Raw genomic sequence first — 22,987 nt, 5'->3', positions numbered from 1 at the left:
TTGATTCTTCAGAGTTTAATACAGGCAAATGTGGATACCGTATGACAGGCGGTGTGTGTTACATATCTTTAGACTGCACTGTAATTACAGATCATGTCCTAATGACTGCTCTGTGTTTGGAGAGGTTTGTTTGAACTTACTCAGAGGCAACTTTCTCCTTTGCAGACACAAGATTTATGGGAAATGGCGCTCTAAGGGCTCATATGAGAGTGAGAGTGACATCACAAGTAGATGTCTCATTATTTGTGCTTAGTGTGTGTGTGTGTGTGTGTGTGTGTGTGCGTGCTGTGTGTGTGTGTGTGTGTGTGTGTGTGTGTGTGTGTGTGTGTGTGTGTGTGTGTGTGTGTGTGTGTGTGTGTGTGGTGTGTGGTGTGTGTGTGTGTGTGTGTGTGTGTGTGTGTGTGTGTGTGTACTGTAGGTTTAGAATCCTTTTTCTTGACTTGTTTAGACAGCACAGTGGTAGAGTTTCTGCATGGAAGCCTGACTGGTTCAACTACTGCATTCATGTGAGCAGTCTCATGACGGATCCCCTGTGTGTAAAGATTACATGACTTTTCCTCCCCTTATGAGGTGGGGAGGAGGGTGTGTCTACTGCCTCACAATCTTGAGTTTAAAAGGTCTCTCAAAGACGATATACTAACAGTACTTCACAGCGTGAACACAGTGTGAAGACCGCATAATCTGTGAAGAAGAGAAGACGCGCACCGCATACCAGGGCAATATTATTTTGAACCTGCTTACCTGACTGTTTAGTCAGACAAGGGCTGCCAGGTGATTCAACAAACACTTTTACCCATCGGAGAACTCAACACATAGATTACAAAGTAAGTGAATATCTATAAATGCCTATAATTGACATCTTGATTCATTCATTGATGTAATTTAATTATCATTAGGGTTGAATATTTTACAGTTGATTTATAAATGTTCCATCCCGAGAATAAATCACTTTTCTCCAGGCTAACCCTGGAAGTGTCATTCAAAAGCATATAAAGCATATAAATAGGCCTATGTTTGGATTTGATTAGAGCTTTGATCAAATGTTCAAGCCTGATGCTACCTGAGCCTGATGAGCCATACATTAAATACATTTTATGAGCCCTACATTAAAGGCATTTAATGAGCCCAAGCCCAAATGATTGTGCCGTTATCCAATATAGGCCTATGATATATAAGATACTGCACATTACACAAGACTGAAAAACATAAAAGCCCATAGATGTAGCTAGCTATAGGCTCTCTTGGGTAAACAAGTGAAACAAACTCCAGTATGCTAATCTTTTGTGAATTGTATTACTCCATTGTATTATACTGTATTATATGGACTGGAATTAGGCACCTCGTTCAAACCATGATAAAGCTGGGAGAGAACATTCGATTCTGGTGCAGTACATGCGGCCTACAAAATTACAAGTATAGACTAGCAAACAAGATTTTAATTTTGAAATATAATAAGATGCATACAGTGCCTTCGGAAAGCATTCAGACCCCTTGACCTTTTCCACATTTTGTTACGTTACAGCCTTATTCTAAAATGGATTAAATAAATAACAATTCCTCCGCAATCTACACACAATAKCCCATAATGACAAAGTGGAAACAAGTTTTTAGAAATGTTTGCAATTTTTAAAAAAATAAAAAAACATGAATACAGTATATATATACAGTATATATATCTTGAAAAGTATTATCTATTTTGTGAAATTGATGGAGAGAGAGAAAGACTGCGAGAGAGTGCTCGTGGGTGCACTGATTTTAAAGCAATGATATTTGAGTGATAGAATGTTTTTAAAATAATCTTTACAATTAAAAAATAAGGTGACCCCCAGAAGCCAGATGGAGATGTGTACCTTTAGACGTGAAAGTCATCCAGTAAAATCCTACTTGAGTAAAAGTCTAAAAGTATTTGGTTTTTAAAATATACTTAAGTATCAAAGTAAAAGTACAAATCATTTCAAATTCCTTATATTAAGCAAACCAAATGGCACAACTTTCTTGTTTTTTGTACATTTACTGATAGCACTCTCCAAAACTCAGACATACAGTAATTTACAAACAAAGCATTCGTGAGTCTGCCTGATCAGAGGCAGTAGGGATGACCAGGGATGTTTTCTTGATAATTGCATGAATTGGACTATTTTCCTGTCCTGCTAAGCATTCAAAATCTAACGAGTACTTTTGGGTGTCAGGGACTTTTGGGTGTATGGAGTAAAAACTGCATTATTTTATTTAGGAATGTGGTGAAGTTAAAGCTGTCAAAAATATAAATAGTAAAGGAGTAGTAGTAAATAGTACAGCTACCCCCAAAAAACWTCAGWGATTCCTGTTTTTCTACAGTCAAGACTACGATAGCCCAAGGCTGTTGCCAACCAAAGTAGCCATGACTGACGTTGCTTAACATAGGAGTCAACCTATTTCCTGTAGTGTCAAAATTATAAAATGTTTTGTTTCTTGTAATAAAGTTTACCTGAAATGGAGCACAATAACATGTATTAAATTATGTAAAACAATGTCCTTCAAAGAAGTTGACTCACCCACATAAGAATACCTGATGTATCAACTAGACTATGGTTTCTACCTGAGCACATGGAACGTGGTAATATCCTGCAATTCACACCTCCCATATAGATGGCGAAAATTGGCATAACTCTTGGTGCTTGGCCCCTCTTTCCCGCCAAACATTCCTTTGTTTATTAAGAAGTGCTGCATGAACTAAGCAGTGACTCCACTTCCGTCAGCGGCGTCATTACTGTTGATAGTTAGAACACTTTTTTAGAACCCAGCGTGAACCGGCAGGATTAGCCAATTGGCTGCTGACAAAGTAACATACACCATTGAACTAATTTGTTTGGACAATCAATTAGTGGCCCTGCATCCTACTGCTGGCTGAAGCTAAGCAGGGTCGGTCCTGGTCGATCCCTGGATGGGAGACCAGATGCTGCTGGAAGTGGTGTTGGAGGGCCAGTAGAAGGTAGTCTTTCCTCTGGTCTAAGGAGATCCCAATGGAACAGGGCAGTGATTGGGGACATGTGTATGGTGCTGTCTTTCGGGTGGGACATTAAACAGGTGTCCTGACTCTCTGTGGTCACTAAAGATCCCTTGGCACTTATTATAAGAATAGGGTGTTAACCCCGGTGTCCTGGCTAAATTGCAATCTAGACCTCATACCATCATGGCCACCTAATCATCCCCAACTTCCAATTAGCTCATTCATCCCTCTTCCTTCCCCTGTAACTATTCCTCAGGTCGTTGCTGTAAATGAGAACGCGTTCTCAGTCAACTTACCTGGTAAAATAAGGGTGTAAAAAAATAAAAATAATAATAATTCAAGGTCAATAAAATTGTAACAGCTGTCAAACAGTTAACCAGATAAAATAAACCTGCAACGTTATAAGAAATCTATTTGTCTACATTGAAAAACATTGTAATTCAAATAATAGACAGACAGATTTTCACAGAACAGAAAGGGTGTGACTAAGGAAAAGGACACAAGAAAGAAAGTATAATAGGGTGTGGTAATAAACTAGATTATTTTGTGTGCCCTTATTGTATGATTTCGTGCCTGCATGTCATTATAATGGATTGGTCTGTTATTTTGAGACCTGCCTTATTTACATCCTCCTTTGTTAAGCCTGTTTCTGCAGTATTATATCAGAAAAGTAATAACAAAGAAAACAAATAATTTGAGCACTTATAGGCATGAGTTCACTCACACGGATACACCTCACCAGCCTACATTACTTGACCTATACAGTATGACTATTTTAACCCTCATCTCATTTAAATACATACGTCTACAATATAAATACATACATACATCTACTACACTACATCCACCATAGACTAGCTGTATCCAAACCTGAGGGCAAACCCTATCAACAGTGACTGCTGTATGTAATCAAGTCTACTAGGCAAGGTGTTCAGGTCATGGAAGACTGCTTTAACACAGTAGTATCAGAAACAGGCTTCAACCGTGTACATTATGTATCAGTCAAAGTCTAGCCATGCCTAATACACAGGCTACTGAAACATGCTCACATTCACGTGCAGCACTTTCAATCCTGGCAGATAAGATGGAGAGCATATTCTTTCAAAGCTGACCTGGTTTAAGATGTTGGCAAAGATGTTTCATGAGTGGTTTGATGAGCATGAAAATGCTGTAAATCATATGCCATGGCCGCGTAAGTCACCAGATCTCAACCCAATTGAACACTTATGGGAGATTCTGGAGTGGCGCCTGAGACAGCATATTCCACCACCAACATAACACTAAACGATGAAATGTCTCATGGAAAAATGGTGTCGCATCCCTCCTATAGAGTTCCAGACACTTGTAGAATCTATGTCAAGGCACATTGAAGCTGTTCTGGCTCATGGTGGCCCAACACCCTATTAAGACACTTTTTGTTGGTGTTTCCTTTATTTTGGCAGTTACCTGTATATGAGTGTGTGTCCGTGTGTCTGATGGTTAATGTGTGTGTGTGTGTGTGTGTGTGTGTGTGTGTGTGTGTGTGTGTGTGTGTGTGTGTGTGTGTGTGTGTGTGTGTGTGTGTGTGTGTGTGTGTGTGTGTGTGTGTGTGTGTGTGTGTGTGTGTGTGAATATATTGCATGCATATCGTGTTTGTGAATGTACGGTATGTGCATTTATTTATGTGTAGGCAGCAAGTGTCAGTTATATTTGCACTATTTAGGCATTTCCAATTTTAGTTAGACTGTTCACATATCTCACTATTCCACTTGTTCACACATCTCAGCAGTTGCGCAATTTCTATCTTGAACTCAGTCAGTGGAATGTTTTTACACTCTCTCCCTCCCATGGTTGTTCTTAAGTCTGAGGTCACAAGGGTTAGGTTTAACATTGACGATGAAGAAACATTCCTTTCTCTCTCCGTCTATAACTTAGCCTCAATCTCTCCACTCCTTTCTTTGATTCTCCTCATTAGCATGTACATAAGTAATGAGGTGGTCGGGCGACTTTAAAGGCCCTGTGCTTTTTATGTGTATTTCCACACTATGAGGTTGGAATAATACTGTGAAATTGTTTTGTGACAAAACTGCACATTTTAAAGTGGCCTTTTATTGTCCCCAGCACAAGGCGCACCTTTGTAATGATCATGCTGTTTAATCAGCTTCTTGATATTCGACACCTGTCAGGTAGATGGATTATCTTGGCAAATCAGTAATGCTCACTAACAGGGATGTAAACAAATTTGTGCACAAAATGTGAGAGAAATAAGCTTTTTGTGGATCTGGAAAAATTCTGGGATCTTTTATTTCAGCTGATGAAACATGGGACCAACACATTACATCTTACGTTTATATTTTTGTTCAGTGTAGTTTGTAGAACAAACCGTTCGGACACTACAGATGTTTTCCTGAGAAGACTGATTTTTGGGATGTCTCATGGTCTGACAAGCATTGCACTAGCTCTGCCACCTTTCACCGTAGATGCGGGATTGACACGCAGCCCATGGAAAAAATACATATCTCTATCTTAAACAGATGGATTTTGACGGGGATTTCTGTATTATGACAATTAGATATCAGCGGGGCCGCGGAAATTGTAGGCAAGGGTAAATTGTTACACAGAAATGATTTGATATTGAGATAAAAAGGGCTACATTGGACCTTGCAGTGTTTCCTTATTGAGACTCTGCTCTGTCACTGTGTAGTAACAGTCAGTGCAAAGTAGGAATGCAGATAGATTATGGGAAAGGCTTTCAGTAGGACTTAAGAAGTTACTGGAAAGGAATCTACAAAGATGATTATTACCAGTGGCGTAAAGTACAGAAGTAATAATACTTTAAAGTACTACAGTGTTTTGGGGTATGGGTACTTTACTATTTATATTTTTGACAACTTTTACTTTTACTTCACTACATTTCTATAGAAAATAATGTACTTTACTTGAGTAATTTTCTATTAAAGTATCTTTACTTTTACTCAAGTATGACAATTGTGTGTGTGCGTGTGTGGTGGGGGGAATGAAATTAAAAGGACTTGGATAAAAGAGAGTGGAAGAAGAAGAGGAGTTTATGGGAGAGACTGGACACATAATAGGAGAGTTAGGAGGGGTATTAATATATTGATGTGATCACAAGTAATGAGTATAGCATAGCTTTAATTCACTCATTAGATGAGAGGACTACATTCGATTTGGGATGCACATTGGCCAATTATAATGACTATTGTTCAAAAAGTTATTGGATGGATCTGGATTGAGGATAGAATTCTAAGCACACGCAAAGTGACAACAATACATGCCACTCTCTGTTTTCTTTTGTTTCTCAGGATGCCTGTGGAAACACCATCAGTCAGAAACACGTCTACAGTTGGTCGCTTCCCATCAGTCACACTGGGATTGGGGAAAGATGAGGAGCCAGAGAAGAACACGGAAGAAGGGGGGTGTCGACAATGGTTACGTAAGATCTGTCCTTGTTGCTGTCAGAGACCGAGCAAAGATGATGACATCGCAGATAAGGTTGTCACAGGGAACGATGATGCAGACAAGCTTGTGGGGAATGGTGACAAGCCAGTCACTAATGGAAGTAACCTTGAAGGTAATTTATACTTTTAAAAATACCATACAGTCGCTAGTGAAAGTCTACACACCCCTTGCAGTCTTTACATTTTGCTGCCTTAAAAATTAAATCTAAAAAGGGCTTCAATTGGATTTCCTTCCTACCTATCTACACAACCTACTCCACATTTTCAAAGTGAAAGTTTAAAAAAATTAAGATGTATTGATTGCGTATGTCTTCACACCCCAGAGTTAATACTTGGTGGAAGTACCTTTGGCAGCCATTACAGCTGTGAATAATTTTTAATAAGATGCTACCAACCTTTCACAACTCATAGCGCAACATATATCCATTGTTTTTGTCAAAATTGCTCAAGCTCATTAAAATTGTGGGCAGCAATATTCAAACCCTGTCTCTGATTTTCAAGCAGATTTAAGTCAGGACTGAGACTGGACCATTCAGGAACACTCACCACCTCTTGGAAAGCCATTTTGGTGTCTATTTGGCATTAACATTTGTGGAATTGTCCCACTAAAAAATACAACTCTTACCCAGGGTTAGGTTTTCAGAAGACTTTTTTTCTGTAACTTTTTACATGGGCTTTTCTCCATTCATATTTATTTTGATCCTGACAAACTCTGCAGTCCCTGCCGGTGACAAGCATGCCCATCACATGATGCTGCCACCACACTAATTAAAAATACAGAGGATCAAGAACATTGCATTCACTCCCCTTATGGAAAAAAACATGATCTGTGATCTTAGTTAATATGATAGCATGTGACAACATGTAAAGCAACATGTGATAACATGAAACTACACATGTGAAAACATGTGATCACATGTGAAGTGTTCCAAAAATACATGTTTTCACATGATTTCACATTAAATTTCATGTGGGGTCATGTGATTTTCCATGTGTGAAATCATATGGTTTTTCTGTAAGGATCCAAATTACTGGCCTGTGTGACAAAGTGAAAGAAGGAATCCTGTGTTTAAATATCCACTCTATTCTGTTTGCAACAAGGCCATTAAGTAATACTCCAAGACAACAGGAAAAATAAATTAACTTTTGGCCTAAATAAAAAAATACAGGTTTGGATCAAATTCAATACAACACAACACAAAGTAAAAACCTCTGTATTTTCAAGTATTGTGATGGCACCATCATGTTATGGGTATGCTTGTCACCGGCAGGGACTGGCGAGTTTGTCAGGATCAAAAATAAATATGAAAGGAGCTAAGCCCAGGAGAAAAAAAAGTCAGAGGAAAACTCACCACAGTCTACTGAAAACCTAACCCTGGGATAGAGTTTTCTTTTTCAGTGGTACAATTACTCACATTTTAATGCCAATGACACACCAGAATGGCTTTCCAAGAGGTGCTGAGTTTCCATGAGTGGTCCAGTCTCGTTCCTGACTTAAATTAGCTTGAAAATCAGAGACAGAGTTTGAATATTGATGTCCTTGAATTATTCTCAATCAAATTTACTGGGCTTGAGCAATTGTGCCAAAGACAATGGACATATGTTGTGGTGGAATATTGTATTCAAATGAGAGAGACTTTGTCATTTCTTCAAACAATCATCTTTATTCAATATCGATTAATTATTAAAATAATGAATCCGTCGACCCAACAGTCTTGACTGTTGAGCCGAGAGCCTACCCTTTACAGGCAATGATCAGTTTACATAGCTGATACCAAGAATGCTTGGTTCCACCCCTCCCATATAGATTGTGGGGCACCATAAGTCACTTTGGGTTCATCCTCTGGTCATCTGCCTCTGGTGTTGTCTCCCAGATGCCAGGATAATTAGGAATACTGAGGCCTGTTTTGTTCCTCCAGGCTATCTCTATCTCGGTGACACCCACCACATCTGATCTATGGAATGCCAGCTGTAGGTTTTTTATCACCAAGCCATCACTTAATCAGTTGCCAGCCCAAGCTGCAAAAGACTCCTCTCAGTTAACTCAGAAAGGGAGAGAGAGAGTTCTAAGAACCTTACTCTATTTCATAAAACAACCATTTGGTGCATAAATATAACATCGTGTTGTAATCAAGGCTACCACAATGTTGACCTAACAGCTGTGCAAAGTTGGTAGAATCTTGAAATAAAAGATCCCAGACATTTTCCATACACACAACACAATGCCACAGATGTCTCAAGTTTTGAGGGAGTGTGTAATTGCCATGCTGACTGCAGGAATGTTCACCAGAGATTTTTCCAGAGAATTCAATGTTAATTTCTCTACCATAAGCCGCCTCCAACGTCGTTTTAGAGAATTTGGCAGTACTTCCAACCGGCCTCACAACCGCAGACCACATGTAACCACGCCAGCCCAGGACACCCAAATCTGGCTTCTTCACCTGCGGGATGGTCTGAGATAAGCCACCAGGACAGCTGATGAAACTGTAGGTTTGCACAACCGAAGAATTTCTGCACAAACTGTCAGAAACCGTCTCAGGAAAGCTCATCTGCGTGCTCGTTGTCCTTATCAGGGTCTTGACCTGACTGCAGTTCGGCGTCGTAACCGACTTCAGTGGGAAAATTCTCACCTTCAATGGCCAGTAGCACGCTGGTGAAGTGTGTTCTTTACGGATTTATTCCGGTTTCAATTGTACCGGGCAGACGGCAGACAGCCTGTATGGCATCATGTGGGCGAGCGGTTTGCTGATGTCAACATTGTGAACAGAGTGCCCCATAGTGGCGGTGGGGTTATGGTATGGGCAGGAATAAGCTACGGACAACAAACACAATTGCAGTTTATCAATGGCAATTTGAATGCACAGAGATACCATGACGAGATCCTAAAGTTCATTGTCATCCCATTCATCCTCCACTATCACCCCATGTTTCAGCATGATAATGCACGGCCCCATGTCGCAAGGATCTGTACACAATTCCTGGATGCTGAAAATGTCTCAGTTCTTCCATGGCCTGTAGAGTCACAAGACATGTCACCCATTGAACATGTTTGGGATGTTCTGGATCGACGTGAACAGCAGCGTGTTCAAGTTCCCACTAATACCCAGCAACTTCGCACAGCCATTGAAGAGGAGTTGGACACCACTCCACAGGCCACAATCAACAGCCTGATCAACTCTATGTGAAGGAGATGTGCCACACTGCCTGAGGCAAATGGTCACACCAGATACTGACTGGTTTTCTGATCCATGCCCCTACATTTTTTAATAAGCCATCTGTGACCAACAGATGCATATCTGTATTCCCAGTCATGTGAAATCCACATGTTATGGCTGAATGAATGTATTTCAATTGACTGATTTCCTTATATGAATTGTAACTCAGTAAAATCTTTTAATAGTTGCATGTTGTGTTTATATTTTTGTTCAGTGTATTAACTCTGGGGTGTGAAAACATATGCAATCATAACAACGTAATCTTTTTTTACATGTATTATTCATTTGGAACATTTTAGATAATTTTCTTTCACTTAAAGAAAGTGGAGAAGGTTGTGTAGATCTGTAAGAAAAAAACGAATTTAATCCTTTTTTAGATTTAATTTCAAGACAGCAAAATGTGAGCACTGTATTTCATTGTTACTACGCAAGACATTGTGACATTTGTGACAGAATGGTTGACTTTAATATGAACTTCCCTCTCTTCCTGTTGTCTCAGAGCTGTTGTTGATGGTGCGGTCCATAGACCTGATGAAAAAAAAGAAAGGTCAGAACCGCATGGAGCATCACACAGACCGTTACTACGGTGATGGCCTCATCATCCGCAGGGGTCAGATCTTCATGATGTGGCTTGACCTCTCGCGACCTTACAATTCCAACACGGACAAACTCCACCTGGAGCTTAGGACAGGTCAGTGAGACATTCTGCTGAATCATGAAGGGTTACAATGACTCAAAAATGTCCTCCCTTGTTCCCCTGATGGGAAGACCTAGGGCTAACAAGTGCACATGATAACAGTAAGCCCTTTATAACCAATCATGGGAACTGACAGAGTAACTAGTTGGTTGTGTGTTTTTGTTTATTGGAATGAGCTTGTGTGTCAGTGCGCTTGTGTCTTGGAACGGCCCTGTGCCTGCACCATATTTTGGTGATTATCACCATGGTAACTGGAGTCATGCATGTGGTTTGTGGCAAGCCTCCAGTGTTTTACAGGAGCCTGCCTCTCTCACAGTCCTGCAAAATCCCCTCTTTCCACTGACAATTCATTCCTACCATAAACAGCTTCGCCACCAACCAACTCATTTCACCATGCACTTTCAGCTTGTAGATTGTAATATTTATCTTAGAGATTCATTGAATATGAGTGTGTACTGAATGAGAGATATGTATTAATAGACAAGCAGCAAATCAACATTCAGGACAGATACTGTATGGAACTGCAGAATGAGTGTACTGCGGGTGGATTGTAGATGTGTCTGTGTGTGCGTGTGTGTTTGAGGATGAGAATGTTGCTCAGCTTGTTGTCTCAAACACACCCTGTTAACACCTTGGGTGCAGTCACCAATCTGACATAGAACTCTTTTAGGAAGGAATTTCTTGATGCCGTTAATAACTAACTACAGATTATGAATCAGCATGTGTTTTATTACCAAATGAAATACATATTTTTGTCAGTGTTGCCAACAACCAACATCATGTAATTTTTTTCATGACAGAAAAATTCAGCTAAAATAGGAGTAAGAGAAATTGCACGACAGAATTTTAACATATTTTGTTCTTATGATACTGAGTAATATTTGTGTGTGTCTGTCTGGGATAGGACCTTTGCCTACAGTGGCAAAGGGCACCCATGTCATCATTCCATTGGTTGAGGAGCTGGAGGATGACCGTTGGGAGGCCAAGATTGTGCAACGGGACGGCAACAGGCTCAAGCTGTCCATCAACTCCCCACCCACAGCCGTGATTGGCCGATACCAGCTCACCGTGGCAACGCAAAGCCCAAAGGGGGAGGCCACATCTACACATGACCCTGGGAATGACATCTGCATGCTGTTTAACCCCTGGTGTAAAGGTGAGAGAGAGAGAGAGAGAGAGAGAGAGAGAGAGAGAAGAGAGAGAGAGAGAGAGAAGAGAGAGAGAGAGAGAGAGAGAGAGAGAGAGAGAGAGAGAGAGAGAGAGAGAGAGAGAGAGAGAGAGAGAGAGAGAGAGAGAGAGAGAGAGAGAAAGAAAGAAAGAAAGAAAAAAAGTCCTCCTTTGTGCTACCTATATCCCCCACTAGAATCCCCATACTTTAATGAAGACAGCTTCTCCATCCTGGAGGGGGAAATCAATAATTTCCAGGCCCAGGGACATGTACTAGTCTGTGGCAACCTAAATTCCAGAATTGGACAAGAACCTGACACCCACAGTACACAGGTGGACAAACACCTGCCTGGAGGTGACAGCATTCCCTCCCCCATATGCCCACCTAGGCACAACTATGACAACATAACAACAAAAACGGGTCACAACTCCTGCAGCTCTGTCGCACGCTGGGTATGTACATAGTTAATGGTAGGCTTCGAGGGGACTCCAATGGTAGGTACACCTATAGCTCATCTCTTGGCAGTAGTACTGTAGACTACTTTATCACTGGCCTCAACCCAGAGTCTCTCAGAGCGTTCATAGTCAGCCCACTGACACCCCTATCAGACCACAGCAAAATCATAGTCTACTTGAACAGAGCAATACTCAATCATGAGGCATCAAAGCCAAAGGAACTGAGTAATATTAAGAAATGCTATAGATGGAAGGAATGTAGTTTGGAAACCTACCAAAAAACAATTAGGTAACAACAAATTTAATCCCTTTTAGACAACTTTCTGGACAAAATGTTCCACTGTAAATGTGAAGGTGTAAACTTGGCAGTAGAAAATATTAACAGTATATTTGACCTCTCAACTTCCCTATCTCAATCGAAAAATCTCAAATAGAAAACCGAAGAAAATGAACAACAATGACAAATGGTTTGATGAAGAATGAAAAAATCTAAGAAAGAAATTGAGAAACCTGTCCAACCAAAAACATAGAGACCCAGAAAACCTGAGTCTATGCCTTCACTATGGTGAATCACTAAAACAATACAGAAATACACAACGGAAAAAGAAGGAGCAGCACGTCAGAAATCAGCTCAATGTAATTGAAGAATCCATAGACTCTAACCACTTCTGGGAAAATTTGAAAACACTGAACAAACAACACAAATAATGATCTATCCAAAATGAAGATGTATGGATAAACCACTTCTCCAATCTTATTGGCTCTATAACAAAGAACAAACAGCAAAAACATATACATGATCAAATTAAAATCTTAGAATCAACTATTAAAGACAACTAGAACCCACTGGATTCTCCAATTACCTTGAATGAACTACAGGACAAAATAAAAACCCTCCAACCCAAAAAGGCCTGTGGTGTTGATGGTATCCTCAAAGAAATTATCAAATATACAGACAACAAATTCCAGTTGGCTATACTAAAATTCTTTAACATCATCCTTAGCTCTGGCATCTTCCCCAATATTTGGAACCAAGGACTGATCACCCCAATCCACAAAAGTGGAGACAAATTTGACCCCAATAACTACCGTGGGATATGTGTCAACAGCAACCTTGGGAAAATCCTCTGCATTATCATTAACAGCAGACTCGTACATTTCCTCAGTGAAAACAATGTACTGAGCAAATGTCAAATTGGCTTTTAACCAAATTGTCTTACAACAGACCACGTATTTACGCTGCACACCCAAATTGCAAACAAACAAACCAAAACAAAGGCAAAGTCTTCTCATTCTTTGTTTATTTTTTAAAAAGCCTTCAACTCAATTTGGCATGAGGGTCTACTATACAAATTGATGGAAAGGGATGTTGGGGGAAAAACATACGACATTATAAAATCCATGCACACAAACAACAAGTGAGTGGTTAAAATAGGCAAAAAACACACACATTTCTTCCCACAGGGCCGTGGGGTGAGACAGGGATGCAGCTTAAGCCCCACCCTCTTCAACATATATATCAACGAATTGGCGAGGGCACTAGAAAAGTCTGCAGCACCTGGCCTCACCCTACTAGAATCTGAAGTCAAATGTCTACTGTTTGCTGATGATCTGGTGCTTCTGTCACCAACCAAGGAGGGCCTACAGCAGCACCTAGATCTTCTGCACAGATTCTGCCAGACCTGGGCCCTGACAGTAAATCTCAGTAAGACCAAAATAATGGTGTTTCAAAAAAGGTCCAGTCGCCAGGACCACAAATACAAATTCCATCTAGACACTGTTGCCCTAGAGCACACAAATAACTATACTTCCACAAAGCTGTGAACGATCTGAGAGACAAGGCAAGAAGGGCATTCTATGCCATCAAACGGAACATAAAATTCGACGTACCAATTAGGATCTGGCTAAAAATACTTGAATCAGTTATAGAACCCATTGTCCTTTATGGTTGTAAGGTCTGGGGTCCGCTCACCAACCAAGAATTCACAAAATGGGACAAACACCAAATTGAGACTCTGCATGCAGAATTCTGCAAAAATATCATCCGTGTACAATGTAGAACACCAAATAATGCATGCAGAGCAGAATTAGGCCGATACCCGCTAATGATCAAAATCCAGAAAAGAGCCGTTAAATTCTACAACCATAGTCTACTTGGAAGCGATTCCCAAACCTTCCATAAGCAATCCATTACCTACAGAGAGATGAACCTGGAGAAGAGTCCCCTAAGCAAGCTGGTCCTGGGGCTCTGTTCACAAACACACCCCACAGAGCCCCAGGACAGCAACAGAATTAGATCCAACCAAATCATTAAAAAAAATGATAATTACTTGACACATTGGAAAGAATAAACAAAAAAACAGAGCAAACTAGAATGCTATTTGGCCCTAAACAGAGAGTACACAGTGGCAGAATATCTGTGACTGACCCAAACTTAAGGAAAGCTTTGACTATGTACAGACTCAGTGAGCATAGCCTTGCTATTGAGAAAGGCCGCCGTAGGCAGACCTGGCTCACAAGAGAAGACAGGCTATGTGCACACTGCCCACAAAATGAGGTGGAAACTGAGCTGCACTTTCTAACCTCCTGCCCAATGTATGACCATATTAGAGGCACATATTTCCCTCAGATTACACAGATCCACAAAGAATTCGAAAACAAACCTGATAAACTCCCATATCAACTGGGTGAAATACCAGTGTGCCYTCACAGCAGAGAGATTTGTGACATGTTGCCACAAGAAAAGGTCAACCAGTGAAGAACAAACACCATTGTAAATACAACCCATATTTATGCTTATTTATTTTACCTTTTGTACTTTAACCATTTGTACATCGTTACAACACTGTATATATACATAATATGACATTTGTAATGTCTTTATTCTTTGGAACTTCTGTGAGTGTAATGTTTACTGTTAATTTTTATAGTTTTTTTCACTTTTGTATATTATCTACTCCACTTGCTTTGGCAAAGTTAACATATGTTTCCCATGCCAATAAAGCCCCTTGAATTGAATTGAATTGATCAAATCAAATCAAAGTTTATTTGTCACGTGGCCGAATACAACAGGTGTGCACCTTACAGTGAAATGCTTACTTACAGGCTCTAACCAACAGTGCAAAAAAAGGTATTAGGTGAACAATAGGTAAGTAAAGAAATAAAACAACAGTAAAAAGACAGGCTATATACAGTAGCGAGGCTATAAAAGTAGTGAGGCTACATACAGACACCGGTTAGTCAGGCTGATTGAGGTAGTYTGTACATGTAGATATGGTTGAAGTGACTATGCATATATGATGAACAGAGAGTAGCAGTAGTGTAAAAGAGGGGTTGGTGGGGGGTGGTTGGCGGGACACATTGCAGATAGCCCGGTTAGCCAATGTGCCGGAGCACTGGTTGGTTGGCCCAATTGAGGTAGTATGTACATGAATGTATAGTTAAAGTGACTATGCATATATGATAAACAGAGAGTAGCAGCAGCGTAAAAGAGGGGTTGGGGGGGGGCACAAAATGCAAATAGTCCGGGTAGCCATTTGATTACCTGTTCAGGAGTCTTATGGCTTGGGGGTAAAAACTGCCTTTTTGTCCTAGACTTGGCACTCCGGTACCGCTTGCTTGCCATGCGGTAGTAGAGAGAACAGTCTATGACTGGGGTGGCTGGAGTCTTTGACAATTTTTAGGGCCTTCCTCTGACACCGCCTGGTGTAGAGGTCCTGGATGGCAGGCAGCTTAGCTTAGAGGTCGAGTAATTGCCGTACCAGGCATTGATGCAACCCGTCAGGATGCTCTCGATGTTGCAGGATCTCAAGACCCATGTGAAATCTTTTTAGTTTCTTGAGGGGGAATAGGTTTTGTTGTGTCCTCTTCACGACTGTCTTGGTGTGTTTGGACCACTCTAGTTTGTTGTTGATGTGGACACCAAGGAACTTGAAGCTCTCAACCTGCTCCACTACAGCCCCGTCGATGAGAATGGGGGTGTGCTCGTTCCTCCTTTTCCTGTAGTCTACAATCATCTCCTTAGTCTTGGTTACGTTGAGGGAAAGGTTGTTATTTTGGCGCCACCCGGCCAGGTCTCTGACCTCCTCCATATAGGCTGTTGTCGGTGATCAGGCCCATCGTTGTCGGTGATCAGGCCTACCACTGTTGTGTCGTCTGCAAACTTAATGATGGTGTTGGAGTCGTGCCTGGCCATGCAGCCATGGGTGAACAGGGAGTACAGGAGGGGACTGAGCATGCACCCCTGAGGAGCTCCAGTGTTGAGGATCAGCGTGGCCGATGTGTTGCTACCTACCCTTACCACCTGGGGGCGGCCCGTCAGGAAGTCCAGGATCCAGTTGCAGAGGGTGGTGTTTAGTCCCAGGTTCCTTAGCTTAGTGATGAGCTTTGAGGGTACTATGGTGTTGAACGCTGAGCTGTAGTCAATGAATAGCATTCTCACATAAGTGTTCCTTTTGTCCAGGTGTGAAAGGGCAGTGTGGAGTGCAATAGAGATTGCATTATCTGTGGGTCTGTTTGGGCGGTATGCAAATTGGAGTGGGTCTAGGGTTTCTGGGATAATGGTGTTGATGTGAGCCATTACCAACCTTTCAAAGCACTTCATGGCTACGAACGTGAGTGCTACGAGTCTGTAGTCATTTAGGCAGGTTGCCTTTGAGAGAGAGAGAGAGAGAGAGAGAGAGAGAGACAAGGAAGAAGTAAATTAGCTAATACAAATAAAATCAATTGTATTTATATAGCCCTTCTTACATCACCTGATATCTCAAAGTACTGTACAGAAACCCAGCCTAAAACCCCAAACAGCAAGCAATGCAGGTGTAGAAGCACGGTGGCTAGGAAAAACTCCCTAGAAAGGCCAAAACCTACGAAGAAACCTAGAGAGGAACCAGGCTATGAGGGGAGGCCAGTCCTCTGCTGGCTGTGCCGGGTGGAGATTATAACAGAACATGGCCAAGATGTTCAAATGTTCATAAATGACCAGCATGGTCAAATATAATAATCACAGTAGTTGCCGAGGGTGCAACAAGTCAGCACCTCAGGAGCAAATGTCAGTTGGCTTTTCATAGCCGATAATACAAAGAGAGCTTGTCCCTGTCCTCAGCCAACCCTACACTCTAAGAAAAAAGGGTTCCAAAACGGTAGAACCCTCTGTCGAAATGATTCTACATGGACCTCAAAAGGGTTCTACCTGGACCAAAAGGGTTCTACCTGGAACCAAAAAGGTTTCTTCAAAGGGTTCTCCTATGGGGACAGCCGAATAACCTTTTTAGATTCTAGATAGCACCGTTTATTTTCTAACAGTGTAAGCTCAGAGACTCTCCATAGACTTCACCCTCATTTCAGGCTGATGACATCACACAATGGAATTATTTTCCTTTTGAACAACTGGATTTAACCTCTCTCTTCTTCTCCGTCAGATGACACAGTGTACATGGACAATGGCGATGAGAAGAACGAGTATATCCTGAATGATGTTGGAAGGCTCTACTATGGCACAGAGAACCAGATTGGTTCAAGAACGTGGAACTATGGACAGGTGAAGGAACATGAAGATTATAAGTCAGTTGATGGGAAAATGTCCTGAGTAGGACAGACCTAACTAACATCTTTCTATCATTGCCCCTGCTTCTCTCTCTCCTTTCATGTCTCCCTCTCTATTTCTCAGTTTGACAAGGGGATCCTGGATGCCTGTCTTTATGCTTTGGAGAAGAGTGCGACCCCCCCCTCAGGCTGGGGAGACTCTGTCAACGTGGTGAGAGTCATTTCAGCCATGGTGAGTCCTCCTCGCAAACACAGGGCCTWCACTTTAGAACTTCACAGTATCACCTCTAACCTCGCCTCTAAGTCCAACCAATGTCCAACCAAACTGGCACCTCATTATTCCAACTCTAAACTGAATCCAAAGTGAACCTGTACTCTCCTTTATCCCAGATCAACTCCCCAGATGACGGTGGGATCCTGGAGGGGAACTGGTCAGGGAACTATGTGGGCGGGACTTCCCCTACATCCTGGAGTGGCAGTGTTGACATCCTGAATATGTACCATAAGGACGGAGGCGCACCGGTCAGATATGGCCAGTGCTGGGTCTTCTCTGGGGTCACCACCACAGGTGTGTTTGTATGTCTTTGGATAAATCAAATGACTTATCTGAGGGAAACTTGAGTGCCATGTTGCTATGCATTGACCCCTAACCTCTCACCCTCCAATCTCTTCCAGTGTTGAGGTGTTTGGGCATTCCCTCCCGTAGTGTGTCCAACTTCAACTCCGCCCACGATACAGATGTCTCCTTGACAACAGACGTGTACTTCGATGAGAAGTTGGAGTCTATAGATCACCTCAACTCTGACTCCATCTGGTGAGTAGAACATAATCATACTCTCTTACTCATGGTATCATTCAGTACTACATCATCTTAGTCATGTCATCACACACCACTTATGTAAATACAATGTGGATTTACTTGATTACATCTAATTATAACCCATTCCTGCTTTAGGAACTTCCATGTGTGGAACGACTGTTGGATGGCTCGTCCAGACTTGCCACCTGGTTATGGCGGCTGGCAGGTAGTAGACTCCACCCCCCAGGAGACCAGTCAGGGCACATACCGCTGTGGCCCCGCCTCCGTCAATGCCATCCGTAACGGACAAGTGTTCCTGAAGCATGACTCACCATTCGTCTTTGCCGAGGTGGGTCTCTAGTGTGTCTTCTCCCTTCCTTTCTCTCAGACGCACAGTGATGACCTCACTTGCCCCTAGTCTCAGATGTCCTCCATCTCAACCATCTCTACCTCTCTCTCTCTGCTGTACCTGTACTGTAGGTGAACAGTGATAAGATCTACTGGCAGAGGAACCTGGATGGCACCTTCACCCAGATCCACAGTGAGAAAAACGCAGTGGGCCACTGTATCAGCACCAAGGCTGTGGGCTCCGATGAACGCAATGACATCACAGACCTTTACAAGCACCCAGAAGGTAGCTTCACATAGCTGTGCAAACWTTAACAAACACTGMGTAGCATTGCATATCATAGTTTCATTGCCATACCTATACAAGCAGACTCCTGTATAAGAACCCAGAGGTTAATATCTATTCTATTTTTTCTTATTGTTATTCTCTCCAGGCACAGAGGAGGAACGCATTGCTGTGGAGACTGCAAGTCGCTATGGCTCCAAACCAGATATCTACTCCTCTCCCATCGCTCAGGATGTATCCATAGAGGTGACCATGGATGGGGAGGGGCCACGCATGGGGGGAGATGCAGAACTGACCATTGTCATGCGCAACACTAGTTCTCTACCACGCACTATCAACCTCCACAGCCAGGTGGCAGTCATGTACTACACTGGTGTGGTCAAGGCTACTGTCAAGAAGGACCAAATTCCTGTGGAGCTGCTACCCAATGAAGGTGAGCCACTGGGAAATGTCTTGTGTTACATATATCAGTGATGTTCAGTCAGACAGTGTTATTCATTGCATGTCCAGGTTTTTCTCACCCTAGTCCTGCCTCCCTCTCCTAACAGTGAAGAACCTGGAGTGGATCCTTCAGTACCAGAACTACCAGGACCAGCTTGTGGACCAGGCTGCTCTGATGCTGACCCTGTCGGGCAGGGTCAGTGAGACACAGCAGGTTCTGGCAACTCAGTTCAGCTTCCGCCTCCGCACCCCTGACCTCATCATTAAGGTAAGCAGAAACAGAATGAATGAATATCTCCATAAGTCTCATCCACAGCATCCATATTTGTGTCTGTCTGTCCATCTGTCTGTTGACAACATAATCCAGAGATGTTCTGTAATGATAAGGTTTCCATATACTTTTCCCTCCTAGCCAGTAGGGGAGGCTGTGGTGGGGGAAAAGATGGCGGCTGAGATCTCCTTCACCAACCCTCTGCCATGCACGCTGAAGGGAGTGATGTTCCGTGTAGAGGGGCTGGGCCTGCAGAGTGTTCGACAGATCACTGTTGGGTGAGAAACTATGTTCACATACATTCTGCTTGCCATATCTCTTTGTCACTCCATTCATCACATGGGCATATACAAATGTCCTGTAACCAGGGTTGGGGTCAAATCCAATTTCATTTGAAATTCCAATTCAATTCTTGAATTCACTCATGAAGTGGAGAATTTACACTGAATACACTTGAAATTATGGAATTGGAATTGGAATTATACTGTTTTAACTTTTTGAATAGGAATTTAATTGGAATTGTAAAACATTTAATCTTTGGAATGTAATTGAATTGGAATTCTATATATTTACATTTCCCAGTTAAGGGAATTAATGGACGTAGTTTCAACAAATTGACCCTAGGATTTGATTTTAATCATTTCAAGCTGTATTCCTATATTTCCAGTACAGCTAGACTGTCTGAAGCCTGAAAGCCTGAGGGAATTGAATTCAAATTGGAATTTGTGGAACTGTTGGGGATAACATTGAATTGGGAATTAAATTCTTGGAACTTACCTAACATTGTAATTCAGAGGACTTGAATTATCTCTGAATTCAAAGACTGACCTGTAATTTGAATCGATTTAAATGGAATTTACAGGGAGAGAGAATTTAATTAGAATTGAATTTGTAAAATTGACCCCAACCCTGAGTGTAACATCAGCAAAACATGCCTATGAGTTCATCTGAACACAACATAATTCTGTATGACACTATACTCTCTGTCAATCTGTGGTGCATGTAGTCAATCTTCCTTCATGTTTTGAACAAGCGCAATACTGAGTGTCTCTATCATATCTCTCAGTGACGTGGCCAGTCGCGCCACTGTGGTTCAGACGGAGGTCTTTGTCCCCACCCTGCCTGGACCCAGGAAACTGTTGGCTTCACTGGACTGTAAACAGCTCACACAGGTTCATGGTGTTGCTGACATCAACGTGAAGGAGAAATAAGTCTTCAGACATCATAGACCTCTCGGTCTGCTTGACTATTGAGGCATAATCACTATGGAGGTCAGAAGAAATCATCTCCCTTCCTCTTCCCCCTACCAGAGCGCTGGTGTTGCTGTTGAGTCAATTATGATGTTCGAAAGTACAGCTTGTGAGACAGGAAAACCATACACCATGCAAGACAAGCATTTTCAATAGTCATGTTGTCACAAATGTTTCCATTCCTTCCTCTCAAAATCAGATTGGACCTGTATAATGTGCCTTGAAAAGTGGCTAAACGAATGGTTGCAGCCTTTACAAGACTAATATTAGGACTTGAAGCATACCTACTGAACAGAGCACCCGTTAGTTATATGACACATGGGAACAATAATGTTTGCTCAGCATACTGTACAGTGCAGCAATAATACCTTATACAGAATGTGTTGCATGTTATGTTGACAGAACATTATACACTATCTATGACACCATCAGATTTATCTCAGCTATTATTTATCACTTATTAGAAGGGCTTTGTGTTAACTAACACTGTACAATTATCAAATAATTTGGTGCTATTATTAACTTATAAACATTGTTATGGATTTTAAGASATCAGTTCTTTGAAACACATATTCATGCTTATGCAGCAGGTAGCCTAGTGGTTAGCGCTTTGGACTAGTAACCGAAAGGTTGCAAGATTGAATCCCCGAGCTGACAAGGTAAAAATCTGTCGTTCTGCCCCTGAACAAGGCAGTTAACCCACTGTTCCTAGGCCGTCATTGAAAATAAGAATTTGTTCTTAACTGACTTGCCTAGTTAAATAAAGGTAAAATTAAAAAATACACTACATGTAGTGTGAATGTCTAAAAGTCTTTCTATTTGAACTGGATGAACAAATCAGTATTAGGAAGTCAAGTTAAATCTGCTCCATCCCATGGTTTTTGGATCCAGGTTTTGTATTAACATCAGATGTTCTGTTTTTTTGCACTTCTGCATCTCAATATTAAGTACACAATTAGAGCTGAACTAAATGAAGCACCCAAGGTAGAGGTTTATGACAAAAATGCTGAAATGGCAGCTACACACATTTTTCACAAACAGCATATAATCTGTAACTGTTTTAATAGTGTATTGTATTTGTGTGCTATTTACGTTTTTTTATACTATGTGAGTAAATTAATTCCACTTCAATACTTTGTCCTTATTCTGTGTGTGTGTGTGTGTGTGTGTGTGTGTGTGTGTGTGTGTGTGTGTGAGAGAGATAGAGAGGAGATAGAGAGAGAGAATTGGTAGAGTGACAGCAACAGGTTTACCCAGGTACATGTTATGAAAGAGTTGATATTTTAATGATGTAAGTGTTCAGTTTGACATCATGCACAATTATGAACACACTCCCTCATACACATACATAAACTGTAATGTACAAATCACATCTTTCTACATTTATTTGGCCTTTTTCATATTCATTAGTTCATTAAAACACATGATATTGGCAGTCATAAGTCAACCCCTTCATAATAAAGTCAAGATACTATAATGGTGGTCTTATTGTCAGTCATGACTCATGACATGTCATGACATGTCAAGCCTCTTGAAAAGGAAAACTTTTTTAAAAGCCTATAGTGGTTGGCACTGAGCTAATCAGCCTCTGCCAACAAAACTCACACAGTAGGCTGTATTATATAAATAAAATTAAGCAGCATTGTTAAATTAGTCACACACACGCAATCACTCAGTCTCAGTCTACATTATCACAGATGGTCTACACAACTCTGAACTCCTCAGGCTGATCAACATAGACCTGATGAGCAGCTCCCTCAACCACCTGAGACAGGGAAAGAGAAGGGGGAGGAGTGAGGGACTGTGAGGATGATTTCAGGTGTGTTGTCAGTTGTAATCTTGTACCCATTCGTTTGAACTCCACTCTTAGGTCTGCTATTGTTAGCTCAAAAGAGAAGCCCACTGTGGTCTGCTCACCCAGTGCTTTTAGGTCAAATGTGAATTCCATAAACTTGAATACCCCCTCGGTTTGGTCTACCCCTCGGTAGACCAAATGGTGCAATCTTATAGCCATACCAACTATATCAATATCAACCGTCAGACAGGGCCTGCAACTGCCTATTGAACAT

At 41.5% G+C, this 22,987-nt stretch overlaps 1 protein-coding gene across 1 annotated transcript; it reads left to right on the top strand.

Moving 5' to 3' along the window:
* The first annotated feature begins 632 nt into the window (after nucleotides 1–632).
* Nucleotides 633–22,049, top strand: LOC111972247 (protein-glutamine gamma-glutamyltransferase K). The gene is made up of 14 exons (XM_023999191.2): nucleotides 633–824; nucleotides 6,292–6,560; nucleotides 10,162–10,353; nucleotides 11,264–11,515; nucleotides 17,400–17,518; nucleotides 17,648–17,755; nucleotides 17,914–18,091; nucleotides 18,199–18,337; nucleotides 18,479–18,671; nucleotides 18,803–18,956; nucleotides 19,105–19,389; nucleotides 19,505–19,665; nucleotides 19,810–19,946; nucleotides 20,735–22,049. The coding sequence occupies exons 2-14, from the start codon at nucleotides 6,293–6,295 to the stop codon at nucleotides 20,877–20,879; spliced, it is 2,331 nt and encodes a 776-aa protein (XP_023854959.1). The 5' UTR covers nucleotides 633–824; nucleotide 6,292; the 3' UTR covers nucleotides 20,880–22,049.
* Nucleotides 22,050–22,987: the final 938 nt, after the last annotated feature.

This window comes from Salvelinus sp. IW2-2015, linkage group LG13 (assembly GCF_002910315.2).
Source record: "Salvelinus sp. IW2-2015 linkage group LG13, ASM291031v2, whole genome shotgun sequence".
NCBI lineage: Eukaryota > Metazoa > Chordata > Actinopteri > Salmoniformes > Salmonidae > Salvelinus > Salvelinus sp. IW2-2015.
The sequence above is the reverse complement of the archived record's forward strand: the minus strand, read 5'-3'. Positions and strand labels throughout refer to the sequence as shown.

What these genes read in the sequence shown, in the direction of transcription:
- LOC111972247 (XM_023999191.2), top strand. Translation starts at nt 6,293, where the DNA reads ATGCCTGTGGAAACACCATCAGTCAGAAACACGTCTACAGTTGGTCGC. An exon ending in CCACCTGGAGCTTAGGACAG is followed by an intron (nt 10,354 to 11,263) that starts GTCAGTGAGACA and finishes TGTCTGGGATAG; the next exon opens with GACCTTTGCCTACAGTGGCA. An exon ending in CACCATTCGTCTTTGCCGAG is followed by an intron (nt 18,672 to 18,802) that starts GTGGGTCTCTAG and finishes CCTGTACTGTAG; the next exon opens with GTGAACAGTGATAAGATCTA.